General features: G+C 35.5%; 1 protein-coding gene across 1 annotated transcript in view; it reads right to left on the bottom strand.

Moving 5' to 3' along the window:
- The window catches only part of LOC149774986 (amyloid-beta precursor-like protein), a 78,267-nt gene that overhangs the window by 33,485 nt on the left and 21,003 nt on the right, over positions 1–23,779 (bottom strand). Inside the window, exons 2-4 of the mRNA XM_089944559.1 lie at positions 16,926–17,093; positions 11,954–12,074; positions 10,110–10,349 (exon numbers count right to left, since the gene is read on the bottom strand). Of these exons, the coding sequence (XP_089800685.1) occupies positions 10,110–10,349; positions 11,954–12,074; positions 16,926–17,093 (529 nt within the window). The remainder of the gene's footprint in view (positions 1–10,109; positions 10,350–11,953; positions 12,075–16,925; positions 17,094–23,779) is intronic.

Raw genomic sequence — 23,779 nt, 5'->3', positions numbered from 1 at the left:
TTAAAATATTTTAAGATTAAAAAAAAACAACAAAACTTCACAAATGTGATGGATTCTACATATAAAAGCTAGAACATAGCAATGCTTGTGTGTGTGCGTGTGTTTTTTATCATGAATGTTTATTGTACACAATGCACCACATGCTTAATCCATATTCTTTTGCTTTTGTGTAAACAAATCCATAATAATGTCTCTCTGTGATCCTTGTTTCATTGCTACATTTGATATATCTGCGTTTACATATGTAAATAATTGAGGGCCACACAGGTGATCAGCTTTGTACAAATAGTGTCACTCATTAAAACTTAATATTAATTTGAACTACATCAGATATGGAAATGCATGGATGAACAAACAGAAACACATTACTGTTTCCAAATAATGTAGATACAATGTGTACATTTCACTCTGAAAGCTTAACTGTACTGTACAGATTGTAAATTCCACCAGTGTGCAATAAAGATTTAGTCCCATGGCACAGATTGTGAAATGAACCAATTCAGAGATGCTGCCAAGATTTTATCTAAAGAGGGGAGCTTCCCTCTTCTGATAAAACAAGGGGGATGAAATAGCCCTATTTCAATATTTAAATAACACTTCAATATCAATATCTCTTTCCTCCTGCTCCTCACTGTTAAGGCCCTACTGAAATCAAAATCTTAAAGATGTCACCCATAGTTATTTAAGCATTAACCTGTTGTTGTTGTTGTTGTAGGGTTTAATGCCATTTTTTAGCTCAAGATAGGCTATACATGGCAGCCAGTATAAATGGTGGAGGAAGAACCCGGGAAAACCCCAGAAAGAACCAATGACCCATGAGAAGTTACTGGCAAGCCTTCTCACATACCCACATTGGTCGAATCCGAGACTCAAACCCATGCGTTAACCTGTAGATTGTTTCTTAGCTTAAATGGTTCCTTACCCAAGTCGGGGGTCATGCTACCAGGTGACATGGGCAACTAAGTAGCCTAACAAATGAAAACTTTGCCATTTTCTGTTTGGAAAGCTAAAATGACTTTGCCCTGTGATTTGTTTAGATGTACATTGAGTGACCAAAGGATTTGATATGCTCCCCCCATCCACAGCAAGTTATTTCCGGTGATATGTTGTAGCTCAAGACAAAACGTAGTCTTCAAGCCATTAAATAGCTGGTGATGATTTCAAGTGTACATTATTTTCTTCATAACTGTTTTGTGCTGAGAACCCCCTGCTATATGAAAAGATGTATACATAGCTAACTTAGCCAGCTGGAGATTTTGAAATTTTTTTTGTTTTGGTTATGGTCAATTTTCCACAACTCACTGGGATTGTCTTTTTGATACTTCTGCTCCAAGAACATTTTTCACCAACATAAGATCTGCCCAAGCTTCACTTTAAGCTTTACTGATTAATATGCCAGAATTTGTATCTGTTCCACAATAGGGTATTAGGACTTTAAGTCCATTAATGCGATAGTCTGCTTGTTCAGATTGAGGTATATTGATCAAAATAAAATCTTTACTTCTTAGTTTCATTTTTTTTAGATTCTTATTTATTAAATTTATCTTAATTTATATTGTTTTGTAGCATGACATCCCGATGGGCTATACTGTGATGAGAAAAGAAATACAAACTTGCACTCTACTTTTAAATTGTATTTTAATTAGGCTTGTTATTCTGCCTCTTCTACATTAAAGTTTGAAATACTACTGAAATAAGGGGTTGATCAGCATGGCGTCTGTTTTTGGCCATCCGTCATGTTCATTAGATTCACATTTGACACCATTTATGGTTTCAAATTCACTCCATTTACACCTTCACAGCTCCAATAATAATCTGAGAAACTTCCTAACTTTAATATCAAATTGCCTTCATTACTATCATCTGCCACTATTTCCCAGATGAAATCACTATCTAAAGATGAAGTACACATGGGAATCAGCCAGTATGGGTTTCCTATGAAGCCTGTATTGAAAACATTCATTTGTAAAATTTCCTTCATGCAAAGTTCAAGCTACGACAAAAAAAATGCTTGTTCCGGAGTCCAATGTGCCAGTCAAATTTAGTTTAACAACCATTGATGTCAAGCTGAAGGAACCCAGATACAGTTACCCCAAAAATAACATTGCAACAAGCACTATGACACCTGCACCGGTGTGACTTATGTCATAACAAGCATGTTACGGGCGACTTGAAACTAACTTGCATGAATTCTTGCACATCACCGGGGTCCAAGTGCACAAATCTGTACAAATTTTGTGCGATTTATGTGATCGCATGCTATGACAGCATCTCTGCCATTGTGCTATCAGTCTGAAGTCTTATTGTAAGGACTATACATTCCACCAGTTTTCTATCAGCCTACAGTCCTTTGTACAGATTATCAATTTTACAAATGTCCTATTAACCCATATTCCTACTGTAAAGATTGTGAATTCCACCACAGTACCATCAACATTTAGTCCTATGGTACAGGCTCAATCTTATTAAATCAACGTGAAGATCTGACAGCACCAGCATAGGAGGCATGTTCTGGTGACCTATGTTATTACCATCAGCACCAATTTTATCATTTAATCAGATAAGTCTTGTATCTTTGCATTTGGGAGACTGAGCAGTATGGCTGAAGAGAATCAATGATTGATGAATGCTTTGATTCACTTCAGATTTCTGAAAGCTGCATTTCCATTGGCCAAAACAAAGTTCACCAGAACATGACCCCTAAGCAATAACTATTAGATCCTTGATTAGGACATTGGAGATATGATTTTAATCTGATTGGGTACAGGCTGTAAAATCAACAGATATCACATCAGACAGCAGTCCTCTGTACAGATTATAAATTCTTTCAGTGTCTCATCAGCATGTAGTCCTACTGTACATATTGTGAATTCTACCAGTGTCCCATCAGCATGTAGTCCTACTGTATGGACTGTGAATTCTACCAGTGTCCCATCATCATCCTGTCCTCTGTACATATAGTGAATTCTACCAGTGTCCCATCAGCATGTAGTCCTGCTGTATAGATCATAAACGACACCAGCTTCCTATAAGCATGTAATCCTACTGTACATTCTACCAGTGTCCCATCATCATGTAGTAATACTGCAGAGATCGTGAATTCTACTCGTGTCCCATCAGCATGTAGTCCTACTGTACAGATTGTGAATTCCACCAATGTCCCATCAGCATGTAGTCCTACTATACAGATTGTCTATTCTACCAGTGTCCCATCAGCTGTAGTCCTACTGTATGGATTTTGAATTCTATCACTGTCCCAGCAGCATCCAGTCCTACTGTAAAAGCCTCTGGTGAGGCAGATAATCTTGTTTCTTATATCAAAAGCAATTTGTTGTTACTTGGCATTAGATGGAGAGGTCAGACTGAGATCTGTGCGGAAACACAACTGCTATAGTGACATAATAGTCTGATAATGGAAATAGCTACCATTACTACAATACATGTACTCATGCAAAATAATACAAAATAATACCATTATCCCAGTTTGAAATCATCAAGTCAGACAATCTAATAAAACCACTCAATTCTGGCTAACACAGCAGGTGGCAACAAGATATCCTAAATACATCCATAGCGACCTGCTGGAGTTATCATGGATTCTTGTACAAGGGCTGCAGGAGTGTGGGTGGTTCTGTAACTTGTGTTTTGGTGCTACACATGCTTTCTGAAGACCAAACTTTACAAACATGCTATAGTCAAAAGTGAGCACAGAACAAGAACATGATAACACAAATGTGCTCCCACCAATACCAAGAGAAATTTAGAACCCATAAAAATTGTATAAGTGATTATTCCAACAAATGCAAGATAATACAAATAACAAGAACAAAATAAACATTTCATTAAATTAATGCCACAAAGTATTCCTTGGAATGAACATCTGTAGAAAATCTCAACCAAATATTTAAACATCACACTTACTAGTGATCTCAAATGCAACTTTCACGTCCAAGAAATATGTATGTAGGAAAGTCTTTACTTCAGGCCTATTAAGATCTTTGGAAATTATCATCTTGCACACAAGTGTAAGTAAAAGAATCAGCTTTCCATGATTTAGGTTGATTTATTTAAGACATTTGAACAGTTTGGGACCACAGTTCCTAAGTATTACTGAATGGAATTTGAAAACTCCAAAAGCGAAAATCCCACATTTGGTACATCCCATTATGGCTACACACCAGGAATGTAATTTCAATACTGAAGTTGTCTTGAAAGACATCGTTTCAATGTAAATTTATAGGTAAACAGATTAATGATTTTTAAAAGTATTTAAAAACACTGTAAAAATCCCTTGCTACAAAACTGATCAAATTACAAACCCAAACTGGTGCATTTTCAATGTCAATTTTTTTTCTGAAACATTGTTTTTTATGCTGGGTGGTATATTAATGTCATTATATTTTAAGACTAGATGACAACAGTACACACTTCAAAGTTTGTACCAAGAGAGGTTTGTAAATGAAAAAAACCCCAAAATTATTGACATGCATTTTGTGTTATGGGATATTCTGGATAATATGTAACAAAGTATTTGCAATCTGCCTGCGTAACCAAAACAATTTACATCAAATCATCTGAAGACTTGGAGACAGAACTTACCAAAACGAAGATAACATCGGAGAAATATTCTGCATTTGAGAATAAAATTGCTGGTTACCAAGAAAACCTCCTGCTCCCCCTTCAAAACAGCATGGTTATGCACTTGCCCAGTGTCGGCAGGTACATGTAAAGCTACTGTATTAGGCTGTATGCTGAACAGTTGTTCAGTTCATCATATGGTCATGGGATCTTTTCCACGCAAGTATTCACGTGCATTCATATTTTTGGTTTACTAATAATTTTAGGCATATCATTGGAAAATTAAGCACGTTTAGAAAAAAGCAAGAGAATTAATTTTTTAACTCAAGTCCTGGATGACCCAAAAAATACTGATCTTACAAGATTTCAGACCCAAACAAGCACATTTCATGCGTTTTCTATCCATTCTTAAATGAAGAAAGGTCACCAAACAAAGACCAGTGCCTGTAAAATGAGCCCAGAATCAAAGCAAAAAACATGAACCAAAACTTGAACAACCTATTTACGATGACCACCATATAGTCAGTTGTGAGACATTTTACCATATGTGGTCACTTATGAGTCCAACTGCAAACTGCATAGACCCAGATCTGCCATCACATAACATGCCGGCAGATCTGGGTCTGAGCAGTTGGTTAGGAGTAATCGTTAGAACAAACTACATACACCCTTGTCTGCAGGCACATTATGCTACAGCAGATCAGGTTCTTTATTGCTTCCAGTTTGACTTGTAGGCGAGTAAATGAATAAGCTCTCTCTCTCTCATCATCCAGAGCTATAGGTAAGAATGTAATAAATGGGGCACTTTACTCCCTGGTTAGGAATTAACTGCATCGTAAAAATTCATCAGAATATTTTATGAACACAAAACTCCAACTTAATATACCAGACCATGTCTGCAACATGAAAAGGTTAATCATGCATAAAAAACAAAGAGTAATTCAGGATTGATCAAATCAGCCATCATAATACACGGACTGTGCATAAGGCAGGAGCAATAAAAGTTAAACTTTGATCTAATGGCTAAAAATGAAATTGATCTCCACAAAATAGGCAGATATGATGCTTATCTAGACAATTCAGGCTCCCCCCATGAGACGTGATTCTAATCTGAGAGTAGATGAAATACAATACAACCAAAGACTAACTTTATGCTATGGCAGATCAGGTTCTTTATTGTTTGCAGTTTGACTTTACTTGTAAGTAAATAAGGTAGTGACATCATCAATTGAATACGTTCAATCTCATCGTCCAGAGCTATAGGTAAGAATTTAATAAATGGGACATTTTACTCCCAGGTTTGGAATTAACTGCATTTTAAAAATTCAACAGAATATTTTAATGCAAAACTCCAACACATCATACCAGACCATGTCAATAACGTGAAAAGGTCAATCATACATCAAAAACAAAGAGTAATTCAGGATGCATTCAGTTATATTGCTGTCTGAGTGAATCTCACAGTGATCAAGTACTATACTTTCAAATGCGCAAGAAATATCCAGAACTTGAACTCAAAGTATACTGATCAAATAATAATACATGGACTGTGCATAAGGAAGGTTAAACTTTGATCTAATGGCTAAATATGAAATTAATCTGCATAAAATAGGCAGGTATGATGCTTATCTATAGATTTAGAGCTCTAATCCAAACAATTCTGGCCCCCCCCCCATAAGATGTGATTTTAGTCTGAGAGTAGATGAAATTCAATACAACCAAATTCAATACAACCAAATACTAACTTGGATCCAGAACTATGTAGAATGTTCTACATTGTGATTTTTTTGAAAAAAAAATTGTTACTTGATATGTAATTCTAATACTGTAAAATATTTAAAAAAAGTAATTATTGTTTTGTTTTATTGAGAAATATTTAAGAGCTGTAAAACTAACTATGGCAGTAAAGTTTAAAAAATGATGACATGTATACCACTTAAATATGGCCAATTAATCTATAACATTTGAATCTGTATATAGAGGTCTGATTCTTAACATTCCTTGGGGGACATTTGCAACAGTGGGCCTTAGACCACAATCCCCATCCCATCCTAGGCTGACCAAAATGAAGAAGATATTCCAAACAAATAGTGCTTTGTCTGCATGGTTTATGTGCCATTGAATTACATAACATCAATTATTTTAATATTACAAAATATTACAAATGGGTAGCCTGGTCAACCTAAGATGAAACTTTACAGAATTTACTAAAGTGGGGTAATGTGTGACAAAAAAATGAGAGTGATTTATCACTGCTTAAAGCTTACACATGAAAAATAAATAAATAATTGTGGTAAAAGGCCAGATTTCATTGTAATGCTATGATTCTAGAACCTGTGTCTCCCTAGTTTCATGACATTACGGGCAGAATAAAGTGCAGACAGGATAAAAATTATGTGGCAGAAAGTACTTAAAGTCAAGTATGCATGGCCTTGATGTGATGATCTCAAGTAAAATTTCTTCTGCATCCAGCAGCATCAGTAATTCTTTGACAAAGTCTGTTGCTGAAATTTTAATATTTCTTCTGTCATAAAATGATCCAGTTATCATGCTACAATTCACTTGAGATGAACATGGTACTCTCCAAAACATCAGTCTGTACTTGACCTTGGATAAATATAACCTTTGCCGAGGGGATGGCCATTTTGATGATATTTATATTTAGTACGCTGTAAGTTGTGTATTCTTCCTAGTCAATTAACAATAAAAAACAGCTGACATACCAGTTGGTTGCTGTTGCTGTTGTGGGGTTTAACGCCATATTTCAGCACACGATAGGCTATGCATGGCGGCCAATATTAATGGTGGAGGAAGAACCCGGGAAAAACCACCAACCAACGAGAAGCTACTGGCAAGCTTTCTCACATACCCATGTCAGCCGAATCCTAGACTCGAACCCACGCAGACAGAGGTGAGATGGCAGTGAGCCGTAACGGAGAGCGCTTTAGACCACTCGGCTACTTGGGGCCCCGACATACCAGTTGGTATCTATTGCAAATATATTTAGTGGATGTCCCCTCCTTCAGTTCAATGGAAAGTTGTTTATCTCAAAGCAAACTACACTAGTAAAACAAAAGACACTGACCTTACAAGGAAAACAAAAGACGCTCACCTTACAAGTACTTAAAATGTAATAAAATGAATTGCCATTCTATTATTATAAAAAACATCAGAAGTTACAATTTATATAAGCTGCAACACAACAACTGTTGGGATATAGCAAGTCATGACAAGTCCCAATCCAAAGTGGCCAAGAACAGCACATGTTTTGACAGAATCAAGCACTGATGAACTGATCATACAAAACACTAAAAACAAACTTCATACCACTGTGTGACTAGCACTCTGGATTTGTAAAAAAATTAAAGGTATTCGGAAAGGAAAGAGAAATCAATGGAACAAGATTTTCTGAATTAGAACCGTCTTTCCTGTTTTCTACATTACATGCATGTCTATCTTTTACAACCTTGTGGCATTTGGCCTAAAAACAGCAGAGAAGTAGCATGCAATCTTGTGGCATTTGGCCCAAAAACAGCAGAGAAGTAGCATGCAATCTTGTGGCATTTGGCCCAAAAACAGCAGAGAAGTAGCATGCAATCTTGTTGCATGGGGCCCAAAAACAGCACAGAAGTAGCATGCAATCTTGTGGCATTTGGCCCAAAAACAGCAGAGAAGTAGCATGCAATCTTGTGGCATTTGGCCCAAAAACAGCAGAGAAGTAGCATGCAATCTTGTGGCATTTGGCCCAAAAACAGCAGAGAAGTAGCATGCAATCTTTTGGCATTTGGCCCCAAAACAGCACAGAAGTAGCATGCAATCTTGTGGCATTTGGCCCAAAAACAGCACAGAAGTAGCATGCAATCTTGTTGCATTTGGCCCAAAACAGCAGAGAAGTAGCATGCAATCTTGTGGCATTTGGCCCAAAAACAGCAGAGAAGTAGCGTGCAATCTTGTGGCATTTGGCCAAAAAACAGCACAGAAGTAACATGCAATCTTGTGGGATTTGGACCAAAAACAGCAGAGTAGTAGCGTGCAATCTTGTGGCATTTGGACCAAAAACAGCAGAGAAGTAGCGTGCAATCTTGTGGAATTTGGCCAAAAAAACAGCACAGAAGTAACATGCAATCTTGTGGGATTTGAACCAAAAACAGCAGAGTAGTAGCGTGCAATCTTGTGGCATTTGGACCAAAAACAGCAGAGAAGTAGCATGCAATCTTGTGGCATTTGGACCAAAAACAGCAGAGAAGTAGCATGCAATCTTGTGGCATTTGAACCAGTGACAGAAGAACAGCAGTATGTACAACCTTTGTGTACCCATTATGTTTCAAGTCCCTCTCAATTTATCTCTGATATATACCTTCTGTGGTGAAGAATAAAAATGTCAGTATTTTGTACATTTCTGGACCTTTCACTTCATACTGATTGTGACATGGGTCCCAAAAATTTTTTTTTTTTGGTAAAAAGGTTAATTATTAATGCTTGGAAGAAAACAATATAAATTACAGGGGCAGAGAGACTGGTTAATATAATCAAACATTCAGCTCCATGTTGCTCTGCAGTGAAGCAAAATCATAGTTATAAAACAAAGGTGTCAATGAAACTGCCCTTTAGAGTGTGACTCAAGATTAGTTCACATAACTCGCTCTGAATGAATACAACTGAATAGTTTACTCCCAAAATGGTCTCGGGCAGTAGACACAACTGTTGAATTCTTTCCACAAGAGCATTACCACATCAATACCTTTTAATTGTTTCAGCTGATGTACAGGTACTATTCAAACCTAAATTCATATTTCTCTTATGAAACAACATTTCTGAATTATGCATTTTATTGTTGGTTAGATATCAGACCCTTTGGACACATCTAGCAAATATGAATGTTGCAAAGAAAAAGTACACACCCATTTCGTTAATGTTTTGGAATGTATTACAAGACATTAAGTGGATTCAAATGGGCCTTGCAAATGTTTTTTGTTATTATTAAAGAAATTATGCTTCTTTATACACATTTTTGATAGAATTACTCTTACGGATAAAAACAGATTTGACTAATGAGCACACATACAGAACTATTAACGGTTTTGTTACAGATTTTGTATACATAAAAATATTAAACAAGTAACAACTGTTTTAAGTACCTATTCAACATGGAAGAAGTTGATATTTAATATGCATTTATTTAAGATGTGCCAATGAAGCATGTATTTTTGTGTTGTGTCCGCTATTATTACCTCCATCTCCTGCCAGTCGTTTTGTGCATGCATCATTTTCTTCAGCTTGACTTTGCTGGTTATAGCACAGCTTAGAACATAGCATAGTCTCGCTTTATGAATATGAGCCATCATGTTTCAGCGGGGTCACACTGAACTTGAATTGGCCAATCAAATGTATGACGACAATACAGGCTCAAGTGAAAAATAAAACTAAACATATCTGTCTTTATATAGAGCCCAAAGTACACATTATAACAAAATTTAATATTGCTTGTTTCTCACTAAGGCATATTAAAAGCAAAAGGGAGACAATCTCACCTTGTATTTGTGCCTGTGGCTGGGTTGTCTTGTGTGGACAGCAAACGAACTCCACACCATGGAACTTGTCTATATCACAATCAACCAACATCCCAAAACTTTCAAGTTCCATATCCTTCTTAGCACATTCTTGTTGGGCTGTCTCATTCCAGTAGCTTGGGAACATACAGATCTTGTCATGCTGGTGGTCAAAACTACAGTGCTGTGGTACCAGAAGTGCCTCACTCTCAAATGGACCATCTATGAGAACAATTCGTGAAAGTTAAATTATTCTTTTATATGAAAAAAATACAAAATAGAACAAAAATAAGGGTTACGGGTAAATGTGTGAAACTTATTGTATTTAAACAAAAAGACCATTTGATGGATATGCCCTTTAATATTTATTCCGAGCTTTTGTTAAGGATTGATCCCAAAGGCAGGATATTTCAGAAAATTTAATTCTAAAATTAGCCATTTTCTGAAGTTAAGCACAAAACAAATCAACCAGATATGACAAAATTATGCATCAAGTATTACCTTTATTACTTTCTTAAATACATCTTGTATTTTGAAAATTAACAGCTTTGTTTCAAATGAAGGGGGAAATTCCTCATAAAATTTTCAGTTCTAGAATAGTCTGTAAACATCATTAACTTTTAACTAGACCTGAGCTCGCATGATTAACTTAAGCTAGACTGGAGTTCTAGAATACAGCCTGTATGCAGGACTAACTTGTAACTTAACTGGAATCCTACAGTACAGCCTGTGAGTGTGATTAATTTGTAGCTAGACTGGAGTTCTAGAATACAGTCTGTATGCATGAGCAGCTTGTAACTAGACTGGAATCCTACAGTACAGCATGTAAGCACAATTAATTTGTAGCTTGACTGGAGTTCTAGAATGGAGTCTGTAAGCATAATCAACTTGGAACTAGACTGGAATTCTAGAATACTGCCAGTCTGCATGATTAATTTGTAACTAGAATGGAGCTTTAGAATATAGTATGTAAGGTCAATTAACTCTTAGCTAGACTGGAGCTCTAGAATACAGCCTGTAAGCGTGATAAATTTGAAGCTAGACTGGAGGTCTAGCATTGAGGCAGTATGTATGATCAACTTGTAGCTAGACTGGAGTTATAGAATACAGCCTGTAAGCACGATCTACTGTAACTAGACTGGAATAAATTTGGTCAAATTCTTGCTCAAGCACTTCAAAGATCTGAGGAACACCCCAAAAATATTTAAGAACCAGAATTTTAAATTTTACCAAATGACCCTGAAAACAAAATTCCCAACCAGTCATGTGTTCTTTTTCTCCAATGATGGATGCAGGCCGTATTTCCAATCAACACACAAAACTATTTGTAATAAGAGGCAACTCTTGATACCCGAATGTTCCACTGATATGGTACAATCATGAGACAGATCTACTACAGGGTAATTTAGTAATTATTTTCCAAGCAAATGCTTCTGTTTCAGATTCTGTTTCCAATCAGAACTGTGTAATCTAAATACTCGTATCCTTTATCACTGACTGAACCTTACATCTGTTACGTCCTTTTTTAGTGGATAAATCTTATGTTTGTTATTTCATATTATATGGGCTGACTGAAAACTACAGCTCGAACAAGCTCAGCGTTTTCATGGTCAGATTTCATGAAATAGATGGCAGTACAGATTAACGTTATAATAATTCATTTATTCAAGAAATTTCAAGTGCAAAATACACTTATGCGTGATTCACAAAAGTCACAGTATAATACAAGGAGTGAAACATTTAAACGGGGAGTTTAGATTAACACAGTTTAATACAAAGTGTGAAACATTTCAATGGGGAGTGAGGATTAACATTGTAACACTCACCTATACATCTGTAAGAGTACACTTTGTGTGAGGATTTTGTACTGAACATGCTCGGCCAATCACTGATGGTTACTTTATGATCTGTCTCCACTATGTTGGTGATGTCATGGTTTGGATATATCTGTAAAATACAAATATATGACCTTTCAGGTAAAATGAACTCAACAACAGCCCTTTGAAGGGGCTGTTGATCTACTGGCTGAAAATAATTTCCAGTAATTCAAGATAAAATCATATCTTCTTTTTAACTGCTAAGTGATGAAACCATTTCTGATCAAGATATTCTTTGGCAATAACAACATTTTTAAATTAGCTCCTGTGTTGTATATACTGGGTGTGAGATTTGCACAATTTTCATTAAGAACCAACAAGACTCTATTAGGAACCAATAAGAGATCAAATGAAGTCTTTTAGTAAGAACCCGATATTGATATAGCTTTCTGTGACCACTGATAACAAGATTTTCAAGATGGCTGCCATGATGGTCATAATGAATATGGCACCATTTCCATTTAAGGCCAACTAGACATTAGATGTCCTTTGGTGAAATTACAGTATCAATTTGATCAGCCGTCTAGAAGTAGTGATAACAAGCTTTTTAACAATAGGCTTTGCCAGGGTCATACTGAAAGTCATAATAAAACCATTAAGAATGAAGAAGACATAAAAATTACTGTTAAAACCTCATGCTAATATGACCTTCATCCAGGAACAGTGCTCACAAGATTTTCAAGATGGCTGTTGTTGTGGCTAGACATCCCATCAGCAACATTTTCATTTATGACCAACCAAACATCAGAAAAGTCTTCTGGTGAAAACCTTAAGTCAAAATGACTTTCCATTCTGGAGGAGAAGCAATAACAAAATTTCCAAAATGGCTGCAGTACTGCCATATTGGATTTCAGATCAGCACCATTTTCGTTTGTGACTAACTAGACAGCATAAAAAGTCTTTGAGTGAAAACCTTCTTTTGATATGACCTTCCATTCATGAGTGGCACTAGAAAGATTTTCAACCTGACCACTGTGGCAGCCATACTGGATTTGCAAGCATCAGTTTTCATTCTGGATAAACTAGACATCATGATAAGTCCTCAGGTGAAAAGCCAAGGTCAACAGGACTGTTTATTAGGAGAAGCAATAACAAGATTTTCAAGATGGCTCCTGTTAGCCATAGTGGACATCGCATTGGCACCCCGTACACTTAGTCCACCTATACATCATATGACTGAGTACTGGAAATGAAGTACAGTAAACATTTACAATAAAGGACTTCATTTTACTAAGGCCCCAATTATAACATGGCTCAGGTCGCAGATCCATTTTTGCAGCATAAGAAATCCCATCTATACTGCCGCCCCCATTATAACATGGCTCAGGTAATATATCCCATTTCTGCAGAATATTCATGTCCTTGACTATACTGCTGCCCTATTTATAACATGGCTCTAGTCACAGATCCTATTTTTGCAGGCTAATAAAACCCCTCATTATACTGCTGCGCCTAATATTACATGGCTCAGTTCATGGATCCCATTTTACAACCTAACCAAGTCCTTGATTATACTGCTGCCCCTATCATTACATGGCTCAGGTCATGGACCTCATAATAGCAATTTCAGTATAAAACCCCTCATTAAACTGCTGCCCCCATTAAAATCCAGGCAAGGTCATGAACTCATAAAGCTATCTCACTATAAATTCTCTCTTTATACCACTGCCTTTATCATCTGGGTCAGGTCATAGATATCAATACATCAATCTCATTATCAAGCTCCCTTCCCCCCAACCAGTCTACTGCTGCCCCCATTATAATGCAGGTCAAGGCATGGAATCCATTATACCATAGGTCAGGTCATGGAATCCATCACGACAATCTCATTATAAAGCCATTCAGTATACCGCAATCAATGTTAAATCTGATCAAAGTGAATTAGCTTTAACTTGTTATTAGTTCTTATTTTGTTTTGCTAAATTTTATTAACTGGCTAATTAGAACCAATTATGTATGTCCTGTCATATTATTAAATACTCTAATACGGTGTTTTATGAACTATTATGTCATGGCTTTATAGGAACTTCCCTCAGTACAGGACCTGTCACTTAAATGTGATCCATGCTAGATGGCAGTTCAAGCAAAAAGAAGCACTACATTGCATGTCATTTTGCCCAAGTACAAAATTTTATTTTCAAGACCATGACTTGAACAGCCTATGGCCACTGAATGCTCTTGTTATTCCGAATATAATTTCAAATACTTTGCATTTTTTCTTTTCAAATACCAGTGAACACCAGTTTAAACAAAGTATTAACATGCATTTCAATCAACTTTTCATGTCAATTTAATGGATATTTATGTTACAATCTGGTCTATGTCATCCATGCCAAAATTTCACATATGAAACCTGAAGGAAAAAGTCATCTTACATTCCTTATCAGCAAATCACAAGCAAATTGTTATTCTGCAGAGGAGTTTATAGACTGTTTCACAGTAAAAGTGGGTAGGTTTATATCCAACAGTAAAGACACTACAAAAATGGGCTTGTACTGCAGTACCTGTTGTTTTCCTTTCTAGGAACCAATTTTTGGAAGTTACATTCACTTCCAAAAACAATTTTGCAGAATGAAACTTAATATTTTCACAATCCTCAACATGTATTTCATTTAATTTTTTATTGTAATGCTTAGATATCAGTAAACTGGATGATTTAAGTGATTCCATTTGTGAGACTAAATGTTGACCTTGAAACTAGCTGCTTCCAATGTTCCCACCACTTCATCTTATTCTGGTTTGTGGAGAAAAGTTTTAGTCAAGCATCCACACTGCTTACAACATTGTTAAAAGAGGGTAGCAAGGTATCAACAACTTTCTGACAGAACAGGACTTACACTGGCAAGGTAATAATCACCCAAATGCCATCAAGAAAGCTTTATAACATTAATATATACATTTTAATATCAGCAGCCAAGAACTGTGTCCTATGTACAGTAATTTAAGTTTGTAATGTACCAGTAACCTTGTCTGGGTCATGTATTTTTAGAACTAACAGGCAAACCACAGATACTTGATTTAATACTTGCTCAACAAACAAGACAAAACATGCAGGCTAGAAAATATATGCTCACTAATAAGCTAAATCCCACTGCAACAATAAAGATCCTGATCTACGGTAGCATAATGCACCTGCTGATCAGGGTCTATGCTGTTTGTTCTACATACTACTCATAACAAACTGCACTGACACAAATCTGCTGGCACATTATGCAATGGCTGATCTGGGCCTGTACAGTTTGCAGCTGGTCTCATCTATCAAGCATGTATATATGGTAACAAGGCAATGCATTCATTTGTGCCATAGATAAGGACATGGGCAGACATGAGCTGATCTCCATACATGATACCTGTCAAATTACAATTGGAAGTTATTTATCATCTCAATCTCCAGTCAATGTCTGTCATTCTTGACTTAAATCCAAACCAGTCTGAAGTAGAGTTAAGACATAACAAACTGAGATGATTATCTGCATGACAGAATCTCTTGTTTCTTGTAAAATTTGAATACAAGGTTGCCAGCATACTTTCAAACAATCAATCAATGGTAAAATTTAATCCTGAAGTGGGACATTTTCAAGTTTACATGTCCCTGGACCTAAATTCCAACATATTAATAACTTTAATAACTGAAATGATTATTTAAGTACCTTATATTACAGCTCTCTCTCTCCATTGGTAAAATGATGCTGTTGGGGTCCTTTACTGCTGACCATGTGTTATTGTGAGAAAAGTGTGATACAGTAGAACTTGATTATCCGTCAGGGTGTGGGACTGAGACCATGACGGATATGAGAAGAGATGGATAATATAATATGTACATTAAAAGTAGCATACAATTGACCAGGTCATCACAAAAATCATAATATCTACTGTAGATGTACCTGTTTCTAATATTTTGACATAAATGAATACACTGATGGTTAATGGAGACTGACAATTAATTGGGTGATGGAAAATCAAAGTTCTAATGTATATGATACCACATTACATTGACAACAGTGCTATGTACTGGACCATGGAATAGTGGGAATTAGCAGTATTTGTTAACTAATGATGTTTTGAAAAGCAAAGTTAAGATATTACAGTGAGCTTCACGTTGTCTTCTTTCAACCGATACTGTCATACTGGTATGATTTTGGTAATGCAGTCCTTTGAGGTATCACATTATAAGTTGAACTGCATTAAAATGATGTGGGTTACAATGTGGAAGAGCTGTAATTACTTCCTGATGAAAGCTTTGCTGTTTGCGGGTCGGGGGGGGGGGGGGGGCAGGTACACTTCAGTCTGAAGACTTAAAACCCAGTTATTTGAGCAAACATCATTTAGGCCTGCAAAGTCTGCTCTTCAAGTCAGTAAGCTTCTGTGTCATATATATATATATACAAGTAGGTCTCTGCTTCTATTTTTTCTAACAGAAGACAGAAATAAAGGTGGAGACCTACTTGGTACAATTTACCAATAAACACCCATAAATGTTTAGGCCATCTAAATCATTTTGCCAACATTACACAACACAACAGCGATAAGTATGCTCTAAATGAAGACAAGCTTGCACACTGAGACATTATCCTCTCTCTCTCTTTCTAAAACCAAAACAAAAATCTTTCTGAGTACATTTTTTAAAATAGTAATTGGGTTCACGAGTTGGGAGCAGAATGAGACAGGAAGTATGTAATTTTATGTTTGTACCATTGTGTTGTTTTGTAATGTGTACCATATAACTTGTTAGGGTATGATCCCTTTATTTTTTGTAGAGTCAGTACCACAAAATTATAATTATTTATTTTACATATAATTTTTTTGTACACAGAAATTAATAATTATTTTTTTTGTGTACGAAAAATTATTTGAAATTCAAAAGAAAGTCAATTACTAACATTTTGGTGAAGCTTGATGCATAAAAACCGCATCGGCATACCTTTTTGCAATAATCCAGGATATCCTTAGGCTCTGTTAAGCAGTCTGTGTCCTGGTCTATCTCCCAGCCATTAACAGTTCTGTGCATAGCCGGCTTGTTACAGATAAATGCCACGCCTGGCTCAAATGTACTTCTAGCTGTCCCCGTGTCCACATTAGCACTGACAGCCTATAATAATAATAATAATAATAATAATAATAATAATGACCTTATTTAAAGAGGGTAACACAATTAGCTAAAAACTAATCTACCCTGAGGCCCTCATACAAAGGAATTCATTTATTTAAGCTGCATCTCTGAAGCCACTGGATAAATTGGGTTTGGAAGAAGGAAACAGAGTGGGCATTTCTAATCTCAGCTGGAATACTATTCCAGAGCAGAGTTCCAGAGTATTGGAAACTTTTTTTAAATAACTCCTTATTTGGTTTGGGAATTTTATACTGTTTGGTTGACATGGATCGCAGGTGGGGAGTATTACCAGGTAGCCTATACTGGAATAGTGATTGTAAATATTCAGGAGCACTATTCTGAGATATCCTGTACATTAATTTGGCTTTTCTCAAACAGATTCGGTCTTTAATAGGTAATATTTTTAACCTACCAGCTAAACTTTCCTTGCTTTCTTTCTGGATTGATATTAGCCCAAATGCTCTTTTTTGAAGATGTGCCAGCTTTGCTATGTTTTTATCATTTGAATTACCCCATACTGTACTACAGTAGTCCAAATAGGGTTGTATGTAACTGTTATAAAATAGTTTCCTGTGCCTTTCAGGGAGAAAATGTCTTATCCTACTGAGAAGCCATAAACTTGAATTGACTTTTTTACTGGTATGTTTGATATGTTCAGTCCATGATAGGTTATTATCTACCAGAACACCAAGTAGCCTATCATGACAGACTATTTGCAGATTTGTATCCTTCCATGTCAGACATAGTTCATCACTATCAAGATTTGTCCTTCTTTGCCGTGTTGAGATAAGTAATATTTTAGTTTTACCAGTATTTACCACCATGCCATTACATGTGCACCAGTTTTCCAGTTTGTTTAGGGCATTCTGTAAAGAAATTTTGAGCTCATGCTTTGTGTTTTGGATGTCTGACAATGTTGTGTCATCTGCATGGAGATCTGTAGATGTTATTGAGTCTCTTAGTAAAAGTGGTAGGTCATTAATAAATAAAATGAATAGTAGTGGACCTAGAATTGAGCCTTGTGGTACTCCATATCTAATTGTTTCAGGTTCAGACAGAACATTATTTATGTAAACATGTTGTGTTCTCTCATTTAAGCACGAAGTAAACCATCTAAAAATTTTAAACAAATCTGATGATAAAGAAAATGTAACCAAATTATGCCAGAACACAGCAAAAACAGCCTGGCTTAAAATACATACAGAATGCCTTTTACTCTGACTAAAAAAAATTCTGATCATAATTTTATCATCTCATTTATTCAAAAATGATTTCTTGAATTTTAACCTGTTTATTTATCAACCAAGTTTGTGTTTCTTTAAATCTGAAAATGCAAAGGATTGTGAATAAAAACTTTTATAGCATTTGCTTATTCTCATGTTTGTTTGTACACCACCTACCCATTTTAAAACTGAAACACATCAAGGAACAAAAATGCACAAAACATATTTCATTCATCAATTTGTAGGTCCTAGCCATACTGTTGCCAAAGGGACTCAGAACACTGTCATCTTGCTTGCATTTTAGATCAAAAGGGGCTATCTTCAGTAACATTTCTGCCATATTTGCAGAAGTGAGAGTCTATTTAAGCAGATATCATCACTAGTTACAAACAGTAACTTGAGGCATTACAGCCAGTTGAACACATATAAACACAATTTACACTTCATGCCCTTTTCATTGCTGTTCAAATATTTTGACAAACAACACAGCCAGACATTGTAAATACTGGATGCAGATGATACAGTTTTTACTTTCTATATACAGTACTACTGAAATGTAATGTACAGTACTATTGAAAATGAACTTTTCCATCAAAATGTAATGGACAACAAGCAGGCTCAATGTTTAACTGGAAATATGCTTGGTTTGAAATGTTAAAAATATGATGTTGTTTGGAGTCAATCTGATTGCAAAGCTTCACAACTAACCTTACTTATTTACAGCTCTGTTGGCATTCTACTTGTAAGTACTGACAAGTATTAAAGCCCATTCTTGTAATCTACTTGATACAACTTTTCCACATGAGCAAAACTTTTGCAAACAAGATACAAAAGTATTTTTTAACAAAGAAAAACAATATGATAAAAAATAAAAGTATAACATTTGTTGTTTCAACCTTTCATGTAACTGATGTGAACTTAAGAATTCAGCAGCATGGATAGTCTTGTTACTTTCATTTTGTATTTGTCATAAATTATTTTTCAAGCCGAATGGCTGATGATGACAAAATAACTAAGGCCTCTGAGAAAACTGGAGTAACACCTGCCTGAAAAATCCATTTTCCATAAGAAACATGCACTGTGATATATGGGAGACATGTAACTATATGACAAGACTGCAACACACCTACCGATGAAACAGTAAACTGGACACATACCATTAACAAGAACAAATGATGACAAGGGGTGGTTATTAAACTATGGTCGATACTTACTTACAAGTCCAACTGCACAGACTCAGATCTGCTGGCATATAATTGCCAGCTGATCTGGGTCTGTGCAGTTTGTTAGGAGCAGAATGAAAAGCATAGACCCCGATCTCTAAGTGTATTAAGTTATTGCAGATCAGGATCTTTGGTGTTTGCAGATTAACTTGATTTGACTTCAAAGTGAGCATACATGGTACAAATTACACAGCAACAAATGTATATGTAGAACTACAAGGTGACGATATCTCACTCAAATGACTAAGTTTTTAGCTACACCTAAAAATGCCAGGAGAGTATACCATTGTACAAATACAAGTGAAAGTGGGTGTATGAAACCTCTTTGACCAAAAGATGAATCAAGATCAATCTCTTCACAATCCCTGCCCGTTTTTAATGTACCAATGCAACTCACTCCTTAACTGCAGGTGTCACAACTAATTATTCATACATGTGAACCCTCTCAGACCTAAAATATGGTTGAAAAACGGTTCTCGAATCTGATTGATCACTTAGTCTTCATAAAGTTCGTGTACAACATTTTTTTTAAAAAAAAAAGGATAAAAGGATAAAGCATACAGAATTAACTCTGTCTAACATTAAAGGTATCATAACTGTTTATCTCATTTGGTTCAGAATGATTCCACTAAGAGAGTAAAACACCTTTCTTGTTTTATCAACTAGTTGTTAGTTTATTACCTAATTTGTGACAATTAATACACATCATTCTATCTACATTAGATGCTATTTGGTAAGACTCTTATTAAAAAAATTATATTTCTGTAGCCTGAAAAAAAACTCCCAAAAACGAGCTTTATTCAAAACCATTATACACTAGGAATACAGCTGTAGTTACTAAAACCTGGCATTCTCCTCAGGAAATCAGAAATTATACCTGCATGTATTTAAAATTCCAACCTGCACTATTGCCAACTGTTTGTTTTAGTGCACATGTAATTAAATTCTAGCCATGTGTCTTACAGTCTACCCAAAAGATACCACCAATAAAATGTGGAACTGTATATTTTAAAATGAAGTACAGCATATGAAATTAGTAAGACTGGAGGGTGGGGCTATTTACAAACAAAAGACATTTTCTATTATTTCTGTTCTCTGAATATTATATCCACAAATATATATGTATGCATGCAATTATAACAAACTTTATACCTTAAACAAACTGCAGACCTTTAATTTCAATCTTTGCTTTCATATGTACCAATATATGTTATGTCCTGCATACTCTTACAGGTATGTGTACCCGAGTATATGTGCCATGCTGACTTTTAAATGAACAGTTGTACTATTTCAAACACACGATTATATCATAAAGCTATACAAGAAATGGATTTACAGAAGGTGTTTTTCAAGTTTTTGATAACTGTTCTATTTAATAAAATGCCTTAAAGCTCTGATGAAATATGCAATCCTAACAGACTGCCAATGACTTCCATAATTTTCAGAACTGATGGCTGTCTGTTCATATAAAAAAACGAGCTTTGCAGGTGAGTGAACTTGCTAGAGGCTTCTGGGATCATGTTATCCCCTCAAAATTTGAAATAAAACATAAAAGATTGCGCAGCTGATGTTCCTGATGCAATTTTCTTGCAAAATAAACCATTTTGTGATGAAACACCTGGCAACAAATGGGAAAACATGGCGGAATTTACCACCTACTGGCTGTTATGGAAAGCCCTTTATTCAAACGATAGTAAACATTCCAGAACACATTCTCAAATTTGATAACATCAACTGTAGCAAAATGTGTAGGGTTGTCTAGAGTAGTTTTATGCACAACAGACCTGAGGTAGATTAAACCTGTAATTCTATACCAAGTGCTGTGTTATAATCCTTGGTAAATAGATAGGATTCACCCCTCTAAGAAGTGCAATCTATCTGACATGGTGACAGCCCTTTAATCAGTTGTTAATGAAGTTATCATATTAGATCAGTTAAACTCTGGCCTCTAAATACCTAGGTTAAACAACCGAAACCTCTAATATGCCAATCTATGCAAAAGGTACAATTTTCTCTTTGTATGCCTGAAGGAGGAGTTGTAGGAAAATGTGCCCATTCAGGTAATATTTCCCTCTGCCTGATTATTATTAGGCATATGCAGGCCTTGTAACACTGCACTAAAGCTGTCAAAATTTAAGGGGGTACCCGACAATCTTAATGAATGGTTACCTGGGTACCCACTCAAAGAGAAATTGTATTAAATGTGTTTCTGAATTGCTTTGTTGTAGGTCCATACATGCCACCACCACCCCAAGAGGTATAAGCCTAATTATTACTGAGAAGCTCTTAGTGCTTTACAACATTAGACAACATCTATAAGATAAAAAAAATAAAATGATATGATTACAAACACAAACACAATGAAATTAGAAAACATAAAAAAACATGCTGAGAATATTTGAGGTAGGAATCATTATTAGGTCTTTAATACATACTGGTCTGCTTCACAAGTTTTTATCGAACTATGAGTGTGACACATGGTTTCAAATGAAAAAACCTGTCAGTTTTCTTGTAAATGTGTAATTACAGTTACTATAAATAGACATATATAGCCAAATGGTCTACATGTTGAAAATATCTGACCAGTAGACAGAGATCCAAAATGGGTAAATATGCAGCAGCCAATAGTCACACAACACGAGTCGTGAACTGTACTCATTCTTCTTCTTCTTTCTTGCTTCTGATGTCACCAGATATAATCTTTGATATGAACTTGGAAAGATGTTGGTTTTTTCTTTAAACACAAAAGGATATCCAATAGCTAATTTTATTACCCAAGTAATTATGAAAGTGTGGATACCCTGGTACCCATTGGCAGCTTTATACTGCATTCACGTAGACACAACTGCTTGAGAACTGTTGGGTTTATTCAAAGTATAAATATTTTCCTACAAATCTATTCGAAGCTGCTGTGGGCATAATCTTCCGAATAAGCCTCTTACTTAAAAGCTCACAAAATTTAAAAAATTGAGGATAAGCATATTACCAACATACACTGTCTCATTTTTTCTTCACAGGAATGTAAAACTGGCCCCAATGCATCCTCCTGCGTGTTTAAGAGGCAATTAAACAACTTCAATCTACATGAATCCAAAAAAAGAGTAAAACTCTTCTCAGTATTTCAAGAGTTTTACTCTTCTTTTGGATTCATGTTGCAATTTTTTTTTAAACCTCAATGCAACTGGCATTTATACAATAGTTAGGATGTGTTATGAAGCCTGTACATACATTCTTTTCCTACAGCAAGCCTGTACATATCTAATACATAAATCTGTACCCTACAAAAGGGCAAACTCATGTTGCATTTTTTTCACCACATATAGTATGCTGGAGACCTGTATTATAATTGCTCCATGCTAGAAAGGAATAGTTAATACTGGTACAAAATTCATGGTTATCATGCAAGAGGTGATTGAAAAAAAAAAGAACATATGCTTAGCCTGGCAAAGTACTAAAAGTTTTACTTGCTTTAAATAAATTATAGCTTAATCAGATATTATTAAAATATGTAAGGTGACCGTGTTAGTGATGTTTTTTTTTATACTTATTATATTAATGCATGTACTTTTAACACCAGTTACATGTCTGCCTTCTCTTGGGTAAACATTTTTCAGTTCTTGATCACTTGAAGGAGCTTGAAAAAAAGAAGGTTTTAAGTATTAGTATGGTCATGGATTTAACCAAGTTAGCAATATGCTTAACAGAACTTCCTTTTCATTAAAGAGAAACCCTTGTCAGCATGTGCTCGACCTGGCAGTTTTTAAGAAAAGTCACTTGACTAACATAAATTTTAAACTACTTCTTCAAGTCGGGCAAGTGAAGCTATCTAAACACATTCTTCAATATTAATATATTTTTTATTCGTTACTGTGGGAATAAATAATTTTTCCATTAAATAAGTTTTTTTTACTCCTATGTCACAATTTGCATTTTATAAAAATCTTTTCCGAATGGAAAATTTCAATCTAGAAGGTTCCAAATGTTTACTACACAAAACATTAGTTATAACTAGGTCTGATACTAAAATTATAATAAGGAACATGGTAAACAATGTCCCTGACACATATGCAGCACTGTTTTCTGCTACAATTTTGCCCTCAATTTGTTTAGAATATTTCATAAAAATGTGAGCCACAATTGAAGTATCAACTTTATGTGCAGATACATTTTCTGCAGATATGCTGCAAACCAAAATTCTGTTCTTTTTAGACTCCTCATA

The sequence above is a fragment of the Sinohyriopsis cumingii genome, unplaced genomic scaffold (genome assembly GCF_028554795.1).
Source record: "Sinohyriopsis cumingii isolate HCF-2022 unplaced genomic scaffold, ASM2855479v2 utg000043l, whole genome shotgun sequence".
Classification (NCBI taxonomy): Eukaryota; Metazoa; Mollusca; class Bivalvia; order Unionida; family Unionidae; genus Sinohyriopsis; species Sinohyriopsis cumingii.
The sequence above is the reverse complement of the archived record's forward strand: the minus strand, read 5'-3'. Positions and strand labels throughout refer to the sequence as shown.